The sequence below is a fragment of the Pteropus alecto genome, unplaced genomic scaffold, assembly GCF_000325575.1.
Source record: "Pteropus alecto unplaced genomic scaffold, ASM32557v1 scaffold65, whole genome shotgun sequence".
NCBI classification, from domain to species: Eukaryota; Metazoa; Chordata; class Mammalia; order Chiroptera; family Pteropodidae; genus Pteropus; species Pteropus alecto.
Genome location: NW_006439191.1, coordinates 9279645 through 9290632, shown reverse-complemented (window position 1 = coordinate 9290632; position 10988 = coordinate 9279645). Strand labels below are relative to the sequence as shown.

Sequence of the window (10988 nt, the reverse complement as noted above, 5' to 3'; positions counted from 1 at the left end):
CTCCAGAAGGTTTTTCTTCTTTAAAAAACGGGATACTATATAACGTAATGCAACGTGTATTAACACACTTGATTTTTAGAGAGGATGTTGGGCTAAAGAAAAGAGATAAACCCTCCCGGCTCAGTTCTCCTTACCAGCAACGGATCGGAAAAATCTGGGAGCTCGGGCACCAGCACGCCAACCAAGGCACAGACCACGATGAGCACGGTGCACAGGCCCAGAACCACCACGGGCCAGTCGGCGATCAAGGCTGCGTAACTACAGAAGCAGAGAAGTCACAGAAAAGGCCGCTTAGAAGCAACGTAAGAGTTTTTTGCTACCCAGTAGAGCCACCTGTTCAGTCTTCCTATTCCGACCCACTACAGGTATCTACCAGTAAAAGATCTAAGGAAATGATAAGTATGTCTATGTATTTACAGAAAATTATAAGATCGCCGTCCTCTCATTTCTGTGACAAAGTAGCAGTGTCACATGCCACAGGCTCCCGAGAGTCAGAATACTGTCTATTTCGGAGAAATGATGCCTTATATCTACAACCGCGCCTGGAAAAGGGAAGAGCTAACATCTGCATCCGGGTGAAAAGGACACGTGTTTTCACGGAGAATCCATCCCCCCTCGGAGTCTCTTCCAGAACTTCCGGTGCTCTGGTTGTTCCCTTTCTCTGTACTTTTACTCTACCGGTTCCTGAGAAAGAACTCAGCCCATAAGCAGGTTCCTGGGGTGTAAATCTTAAGAATAACCAAACCAAACAAACCAAACCGCCCACAAACCTGTAACTCTCCTTCCAAGCTAAAACCATAATGAGCACATCCATCAGACTGTGATGGCAGAGATTTTCGTTTTACTTATTTATGCAGTGCGGCGGCAGCACCTAGAATGGCATCTTTTAAAAGGTGCTTGATAACTATCTACCACTTAGATGAGCAGACGCCCACGTACCTACGCTCCATCACTGTCCAGCCGCCGCGGCCTGGCTTAGGCGTCTCCCTGTACCTCGCAAGCCCCTCCCTCTCACCGAATCCCACCGCCATGCCTTTTCCTCCAGAAACCCTCCCTCTCGCTCGTTCTCCACCTCTGACCGAGAAGACCTGTTTCTCTGTCACTCCATGAGATCCGGGGCCACGCCTCATGACCCAGACGCTTCTAGATCTTGGCTTGAACTGACTACTCAGTAGAAGCCGACGCCACTGAACGTTTCTAAAATCCAAAATCGGTCTTGCCAACTTCGAGTTTCTCACATTTTTATTAGAGAACAAAGAAACGTTTAACTGGTGGACAGTTATCTTCAAATTCTCATCAATGTTAGCTCATTTGGCTACTGTCGTGGCTATTTCTGGCTCATCTGAAATAGGGTCCTTACTCGAATATTTGTGTTTTTTCTTCAACATCATTCCAGATGCCAGCAGTTTAAATAAAGCTGGCGACTTGAAACGTCGTTTTGAAAAAGCTACTATCTGTCTCTCACATGGATTGCTGATGCTCATATTTTGATTTCTCAGCTTCATAGATCTGGATCTGCGGGGATATTTACCGCAAATTAAATTTTAATAAGGAAATTAAAATACAAAGTAGTTACACTAAGGGGATATTTTCACGGGTATTTTTCACTTTTAAAAGTGAAAAGTAGCCTTAGAAAAATAAAGCATGACAACTGCCCTTACGAGGAGTTTCAGCTCTTCTCATCTTTTGTTTAGATTATCATCTCATTGAATTCTCACTTTTGAGATGAAAATGAGGCAGACAGGCCAAATAACGCGTTCGAAGTCACAAAACTGGCCCAGCTGTGAAATAAATAAGTCACGAAATGGAATGTACAATATGGTGACTACGGTTAATAATATCGTACTGTAGATCTGTTAGAAAAGTAGCTCTCGAAAGTTCATATCACAAGAAGAAAAATCTGTAAACACACACACACACACACACGCGTGATGGGTGTTAACTAGACTCCCCGTGGTGATCATTTTGCAATACACACAAATACCGAATCATTATGTTGCACACCTGGACCTAATAGAATGTTATGTCAATTATTCCTCAATTAAAAAATGTCACAAAGCAGAGAATCCAGGTAGTCTGGCTCTAAAGTCTGGCTTCTCAACCACTACGATTTCATCTCTTGCTTCAAACACAAGAGAAGCAAAAGGCATCAGGGATAAGTCAACTCACCGCAAATATATGCTTCTAAAATTCAGTTTTCGGCTGAATTCCTAAGCCACAATAATAGTTAATTTCTCTATGCAAAATCACCTAGATCCATAGGACTTCAAGTCTAAATATTATTCACTAGACTGTAAATTCTGGATTTAAAAACTCACTCAGGAAAATAATGCTAGATAAGATGAAATAACCTTTTAAGAATAATTCGGAATATAATAAAAACACACAAATCACAATATGCTGATTGTGGTTGTTCGCCTGTAAACACCAAGTGGTCAGAAGCTTTTGCGTTCCTAGAACACACCCAATGCTTACATTCCCTACCCTTTATTTCCTCCTCCGCCAAATGCAAATTAAGATGAAAGTAGCTGGTTTTGGAGCAATAAAGTCCTTTGTCAATAGCACACTTGAGACTTTCTCTTCATCGCTTAGGAGTCCTTTGCATTTTAAATCTTTTAAAATATCAGCCCTGTGAAATGAAAATGGCCCCGGGCTTATCTAATCATTCACTATACTTTATTTTAAATAGATCGATTTTCTTTCACATGAACCAGAAGTTACTCATTTTTACCTCCAAACATGTTTTCAATAGAAGGGAGTGAGCCTCAAATTGCTTAGTTTTCATACTGTGGTTCAATTTACCCCCAGAATGCCTTTTTGTTTTTTGTTCTCGAAAAATCTACACAGGCATGCGTAGCAACCCTAAAAACCCGCTTCAATAATGCTTTTCTTCCTTTAGAAAACATTTGGTTTTGATTTTCCAGCGCTGCTGCATGCCATGCACGTGGGCTGAGTGCATACGGGGACCTCAGGGCGTTAGTGACTTCACGGTTCTTCCACACGCGTTTACCTGTTCCAGGTTACACTCCACTGCCTCGCACAGGTGTTGCACACGCTGACCCTCTCCCAGAGACAACGGCTCACACTGAGAAATGGCATCTCCGTCCTGAGCACACGAAGCGGCACGGGGAAAGCCCCCACTGTTCTGAGTGTCACTCAGACGAGAGCTTCTCCTAAAACCGTAGCACTGCGCAGGACGCGTCTGCCTGCCCTGCCATCGCCACACAGCTGTGGGTGCCCCGTGGGAACAACGGTTTCACGTACAACGGGAAACTCAGACGGTGGTTGTAATACTGAGATAAAAATCTCATAAAGCCGGAACATTGGGGAAGTAAAGAAAATTAAAAATGGCCTGTAAAATTTCACTGCTACGTTATTTTTCGCTAATTCCACTCCTGGTGAGTCTGGGTTCGGGGCACATAGTCTAACTAAGTTTAAAGAATAAAGTACTCGCACATTATTTTCTTTGAAAAGTGGTTACCGCATGTACATGCGAAGGATTTTCGAAAGGACCACTCCCATCACTAGAATATGTTCTTCTGCGTGTCGTAATGATACTTGTCTTTCGTCTGTCTGGTCTAATTTTGGACATCTTTAGATAATGCCACAAGGTGAGTGTAAATGCAATCGGCCCCTGCGACACCTGGGTCACAGCAGGCAATCCTGCTCCAGTGAGTGACCCCGTGACAGTTGTCCCGGAGGCCTCACCAGCTAGCTGCCTGGGTTAGATCTTCCAGGGCTGACTTGTGCTCAAGTGACATCATATGGGGGCCTCTTTTAAATGGGCCATTTGTATTACGATAAGACCCTCCACAGGAAGTTTTCCTCTCTTAGCAACAAAGGTTTTTTCCCCTTTGCCCTTCAATGCCTTTCTAGAAACTCTCTCTTCTGTCCCCGATCCCCTTCGGAGCAGAAGCCCTGCTACAGACTCCAGACGGTAAGAAGGGCCTTGGGCTGGAGGCCCCCTTCTCGTGACCAGCCACCCAGTCCTCAACCACTGCCAGCCCGGTTTCTGCTCTCAGACGCTTCTGGAACTGCCGAATCAACCAACTCGTCCTGGTTTTCATCTTTCCTGACCCGAGCGATATTTAACGCTTTACTGCCCCTTTCTGAAAATCTCATCCATATAACTCTTCCATATTCCTCCTGTACGCATTTCAAAATGTTACTAATCATAATGTTTCCGGTTACACAGTTACTCGTTATGCTTTATTTTAAATGGATCGGTTCTCCTCAAATGAACCAGAAGTTACGCATTTTTACCTACAAACCCAGTGGCATCGGTTATCCATTTAGCGGGAGGGATAACGGTGGAGAAATTCCACAAAAGAAAACAGGATACAGAACTCTTTCTTTCTTGTTAAGTAACGAACTCTTTCGAGAAGCAGCATTACATATTTAAGGATGCAGGGCATTGTGGGAACATAGAAATGGCAGACATGGATCTTGTCCGAAAGGAACTTAGAGTCTAATACATAACATCAGACAGGTAGGTACACAAATACCTAGAAAACCAGGTAAGCAGAGATGCGTGTTTCAGAGGGATATAGATAAAAATGTTTTGTGAATTCAACGAAGGGATTGCTTCCAGCTAGAATGAGAAAGGGGAACCAGGAAAGGCCTTTGTGAAGAAGTTGTATTTATATCTACATACACTGAAAAGCAGAAATTAGAACTTCTAAAAATATCAATCTTCAAACAGAAAAATATATACAAATTTTTTTCAAAATGCAAGTTTTAGTCATTTGAGAAGGCTTATTATTTTTAGAAAAACAGAAATTCATTTTCTTAATATGCCAACTTTACTTGTATAATCTCTTCCTTTTATTTTTCCACATTTTTTTTGTAAAAATGGATAAATAAAAGGTAGGATATACATACAATATCATTCAGCTTTAAAAAGGAAGGAAATTTTGACATATGCTAGATCAGAGATGAAACTTGAAGACATTATGCTAAGTGAAATCAGCCAGTCACAAAATCATATAAAATACGGAACGAGTCCACTCCTCTGAGGCATTAGAGTCGTCAGATTCAGAGAGACAGAAAGTAGGATGGTGGCTGCCAGGGGCTGTGGGAGGGAGGAATGCATAGTTATTGTCTGATGGGTATTGAGTTTCAGTTTTGCAAGATGAAAAAAAGCTCTGGAAAAGCACAGTGGAGATGGCTGCATAATAAAGTGAATATACTTACTGCCATAAAACGATACACTTAAAAAACGCGGTTACAATGGTAAATTTTATGCTGTGTGTATGTTATCACAATTTTAAAAAATCATTTTTTTAAATGAAAGGGACATTAACTGATTAAAATTTATGTAGTAATTTCACTCCAAAGAGAGGGCAACTCTCCTGAATTATCAGCATCTGAACGTCTTAAGAAGTGAACTTCAAATATCTCTTGAGTTTCTTTAGGTATAATCATATTATATCTGGAGCCACAATGTACAAAGACATCTGATGAGACTGCTTTTTCCCAGAAACTTTTATCCATTTAAAAATGTTACTTTTCTTACTGAAAAGATAGAACTTTAAAATTTCTACATAAAAAAAAAAAATACCTCCATCTTAAAATGGTAACAAAAATTTTAGGAAGAAACACAACCTATTTGAAATATATCCAAGTCAAAATCTTCTTGGAGATTAAAACCACTTGGGAGATACAAGATTCCTTAAGCAGCCAACATGGGGAAAAAACTTTTTTACTGCATAAAAATATGAATGAGGAAAATGCAAACAGCAGCAAAAGGTGGAGAAAATGCTAGAAGGGGAGACGCATGCAAGTAAGTCTGTCATTTCATAAGATGATCCAGGTCACTTTACCTTTTTGGTAACTTGAAAGGTCTGGATGGTCTGAAAAAAAAAAGCAAAGGAAAAACCATCAGAAACAAAGCACATAACGTGCACAAAAAGTTAACATATATATTTAACATTTTACTTGGTACCTCTCCTTTCGTTAGAATTCTGGAAGGGTTCAAAGAGACAGTCGAGAATGTAAACACGCGCGGATTTAACCAACGATGAATGCTGAGCCGCTGGTACGCCAGGTAGGCGAGTGACCGGCTGGCTGGTGGGATCGCCCCTTCCCGACTCGCGTCACACCCTCCCGACGGAATTGGTCACAGTGGCGACCACCTCCGACGCTTCGGCGGCAGATCCGCTCGTCGCTCTTACGAGAATCCACACTGTCTCCGATCTAAGCTGCTTCTTACTTATCAAGGATCCTCTAATGCCTTAAAAAAAATAGGCCCTCAAGACCTTCTTCTATGAGAAATATTCTATTCCCTCATCTTTCAGTTTCTTCAGTATCTAGCTCCACAGCCATGTGATAAGCGGCCCCTCCCCGTGCTCCGTGTCACTCTTCCCTCGTCCTTCGGGCCCCCAGCCCCCAGCCCCAGAGTGGATAATAAGCCTTTTAAAGAAACTCCAAACTCCGACTCTGCCTCGACCCCCAAATTCTTTATTCCTACTAGATTATTGGTTTTTTCCCCCCCAATTTACTGGCACGTGGCAAACCCTTAATAAATATTTGGCGAACAAACAAAATTCACTACTCATGTTTCAATATTCACAGTGTTTTCGCAGTGTGGTTCGAAGACTCGTGGGGGTTCCCGAGACCCCCACAGGGCCCAGAGGGCCTCCGTCTTCCAACTCCACACCTGTGCAAGGCTAGATTTTCTGTATAATTCATATATTTTCCTATATTCAACCGAATGGCATATCGAGATAGGCTGACTACAGAAGCAGACGCGAGATTCCACTAAGAGAACTTAAAAGATGTGAAACGACGCTAATCATCTCACTGATTGTTTTTCGATAATATTATTTTTTCATAAAAATGTTACATTCACACGTAAAGGGCTCATTATTATTTTAAAATGAGTTAACGAAGTAGAGATTTCGAATTTCTCAGTTTCCTTTCCAATGTAGTTCCTATCAGATACAGGCCAGATAAACACAGACTCTCTGGATCTCTAATAAGTTCTGAAATTGTAAAGGGGTCATGAGATCCCAAAGTTTGACAACCGTTACACTCATATCAAGAGGATACTTAAACATCCTCTGAATAAACGAGTGACCGGCCTATCTGTGTACTCTGAGCTAACCCGAAACCTTCCCCAGGCCGTCCCACATTTGAGGAAACAAAACAAAAAATATGCAAAAAAATCTGCCTTCCAGTCTTTCTACTTCAAGCTATTACCCTTCTGGTAGTTAGAACCCTATTTCTGAATTTTCTAGTCAAATATATGGTTCACCACTTTGGGTGGTTAACACGCACAATGCAAAATGCAGATAATGTGTTCTACAATTGTACGATCGAAACCTATATAAGTTTATTAACCAATGTCGCCCCAATAAATTGAATTAAAAGTTTTTTCCTTTAGATCTAAAGGTTACGTTCTTATTTTCCCTCTCTATTTACATTTCTTTCTATGATACATGCTTTAAAAAAACATCTATCTCACTCCTGGTACAGCCACGAATGAGACCCAGAGGGTCCCAAACTTCATGGAGCTTACACTCTAGAACGTACTTTGTATTAATCTGTTTACATGAAAGAGACACATGTTCCAAATTCCATGCTTTATTTACATATCCTCGTCAGGGACTCTCAGCCCATGATGAATATTAAAATCAAGGCAACGGAGCAACCTCAGACATCGTGAGCACTGGAAACGGTCTCAGAGAAGACGGATTCCGATACCACCCTCGTCCCATTTTGTGAGTCGGGCCTCAGCTTGCCTTTGGTCATTCCCGGGTGTAGGAGTTGTCGTGAGAACTCCTTTCTCTTGGTGCCTAATCTGCTGCTCTCTGGTGTGTTTCTATCTGTTACACCAAAGGGAAAGAACCCAACATGAGGATAATCAATCGCAAACTATAATCTGCCATGTGGGAAAAGAAGCATCCTTTCTTCTGGAAGATGTGAGAATTAAAGTCAGGGTTTCTGGTGGGACGAGCATAAGAGACCTCGTTGCTTTAAGAGCAAGTATGAGCCCAAATGTTCACAGCATTACGAAAGATGACCAAAGCTGCCTTCTTTTTATGTATGTATAGTAAAGAGAGTTCATTTCTAAACATGAAAAAAAAAAAAGACACTGAAGGCATAAAGAAGGACCATATCTTATTTGTGTTCACGTCTCCAGAACCTGGGATAATGTACGGTCCTTTGTGGATGTCAGATCACAGTTCGTTAGATTGATGAATGAACATCTTTTGCCACTTGTCTCAGTAGTCACTGGATAGCAAGAATATGGGGACGTAAATATCAATCAGGTAAATTTAGTTTTATTTTCTGTTTCTCATTATTTTTTGTTTCTCTCTCTCTCTCTCACACACACACACACACACACACACACACACACACACACACACTCTGTAACTTTGACCCATTCTCGTCTGTCAATCCCAAATTCCTTTCCCACTTCACTGCATTTCTTAAGTTTTCATCTATGCTTCTGAATCCTGTCATAGAGATCCTCTAATTCAATACTCCAGAAACCATTACTATGATGGTTAATCAGAAAGGTTTTTATTACAGTGAAAAATTCTGAAAAAGTACCATACACTTTCCTTAAAGATCCCACTGTAATGAACGCCAGCATATACTCGGCCTCCTGTCTTGTCTTGCATGAGCCACACCACACCGCATCGGCTACGCCTGCCAGCCTTTGGGAGGACTTAGGAGGGTACTACTTAGAATACTTGCCCGTCCCCTGAATACACTGACCACAACACACATCTCAGTTCTGATGACTTCCTCCCAAATCCTTCACCATTGTTCTTCCCAGGCCTAAGTCAATATCGACCTTTTGTAGCAATTACCTTTATCTCGTCTTCTAAAGCCCATGATTTTCGTCAAAAAAAAAAAAAAAAAAAAAAAACCTCTTTGTTTTACAACCTATATATAAATGGATTATTTTAAACATTTACTATAACGACATAACTATGAAAACAAGCCCAGCCGGCATGTCTGGGTGTGGGCAGCACACATGTCAAACGCTAGGAGGGGAAGTGTGTGGGTACAGCGGGGCACAGCTTCCTACCCTCGGGCACTCGGCTGCTAGGCCACCCAAGGGTGCACACAGGGCAGGAGCGACAGGGAACGTCACTGAGCTGGTGAACAAAAGGGGCTTTCAGTGAAAATGTCTACTACTGAAAAAGTCACGAGAATACTTCGTTTTGGGGGTAAGTCTTCCAAGGAAAAAACCCTAAAATATTTTCAAATATAACTACATGTTAATTTTTTAATAATGGTTTTATTGAGATATAATTCACATACCACGTAATCCATTTAAGATGTAAGAGAAAATGGTGTTCAGTTCTTTTACAGAGTTGTGTATCTATCGTTATAACCATTCACTGATTTTTAAAGAATACGCTATCTAAATGCCAATGATGAAGCTATTGATAAAGCTGGGCAAGAAAATTTATTCCTACAGAGGAGACTAAGGCACTGAACGAAGAAGAGAATCACTTAACTTGTACACAAAGCCTTAATTTTTTACTCCCAGTTTTCAGGTTACCCAGGCTCAAAACTATCTCTTGAATTTCCATAGTTAAGAAGTTTTTGCTATCTTTGGGTCTAAAGTGACCCCAGAGCCACTGCGATAGATCACACGAAGCAGTTGCAAAGAAATGATATTTTATTATACACACTCTGGGTTGTAACTAATGTAAATATTCCGTCTTCCTACTCACCCCCATTATCTTCTTTTAACTGAGAAATTTCTGGATCTGTGACGAGTTTACTCCCTCGAGACAGAAAAAAACTACAGATTCATTGCATTCTTTCTGCTTGAGTAAAGTCTTCATTTTATGTTAAATTCGAGACCATAAATAGAGATTGTCGACATCGACTGCGAAAGAAAAATCGAGTTTAGCGCGAAGCTACCTCCCGGGAAAACATGAGATGGCTTTGAAGTGCTTTATACTCATGGACGTGACAGACAGATGTTTGAAACACCCAAACCACAAGCACAGGTAAAATGTGAAACCTCTTTGAGGCACAGCAATGCCATCTTTAATTCTTCTCTTGTAATCTTTTCACAGAAAATATCTGAGAAGGGGGTCGGTCCGCCATATACTTTCATCCATCAAAAGTAGCCTTCCTCCACGTGTAAAGCCGTTTCAATTTGCTACTTTTAATATCCTAATAGAGCCCGCAGAATGGTTTTTCACACTACCTGCAGTCTTCCGTTGAAAATAACAAGTAGTAAAAACAAACGAACAAACGAACAAATAAATCTAACCTCTATTATAGAGAGAAACAATATTTTTCCAGGGTGCTTTCACCTTCGAAAACACACACCAAAAACCAAACAATAATAATCTCAGGCAGGAACATCTGCCTGTTCTTTAGTTAGGTTTTTAGCCTTTTTTTTCTGATGAGAAAAAGCCCCAAGGCAGACGACATTTGCATTTTCCAGGATCCACTCCCATTCGCTGGGCGCTTAGATGAGCTTGGGTTGTGCCCAATTCCCAGAGGACCAGATGGAGCGTCACTTTCTTTCCCATTCGAGAAAGCATTATTGCACGGAAGTGGGTGACAGTGACATTGTCATAGGACTACGCTCAACTCTGCTTAAAGAAAGCAAGCACTGGCAGACTCGGGTGCTCGTAATTAGTAATAAACCGTCCCTGGCACTTCATTCTTGAGGACTGTAGGAGCACTTGCCAACCTCGGCTCCAGGACGCTGATGACCAGGGAACTCTGGTACGTGCACATGTACCGGTCAAGGGAACAGCCAGCGAGACTGTGAAGCTCTCTCAGAAGGAGGGAGAGGGGGAGGAACAGAGCAGGGTAATCAAGATTCGGGGGGGCTGGGGCGGACGCGGACGCAAGGGAGGTTTTTTTTGAAAGGGGAAAAAAAAGTAGTATGGCCGGGGGAAAGTTAACAAGAAACAGAAAAAAAATGGAAAAGCTATAAATGGTCGTTTCTTGTTTCCCTTTTCTTTTCTCCCTCTTTTAATCATTTTTAAAGCAAGAGT

General features: G+C 41.5%; 1 protein-coding gene across 3 annotated transcripts in view; it reads right to left on the bottom strand.

Annotated features, from left to right (window-relative positions):
• The window catches only part of DISP1 (dispatched RND transporter family member 1), a 125837-nt gene that overhangs the window by 8935 nt on the left and 105914 nt on the right, over positions 1-10988 (bottom strand). For all 3 annotated transcript variants that reach the window (XM_015592766.2, XM_025049829.1, XM_025049828.1), the window contains 2 exons: positions 5823-5852; positions 135-258 (listed from right to left, as the gene is read on the bottom strand). In XM_015592766.2, coding sequence (XP_015448252.1) covers positions 135-258; positions 5823-5852 — 154 coding nt within the window. The remainder of the gene's footprint in view (positions 1-134; positions 259-5822; positions 5853-10988) is intronic.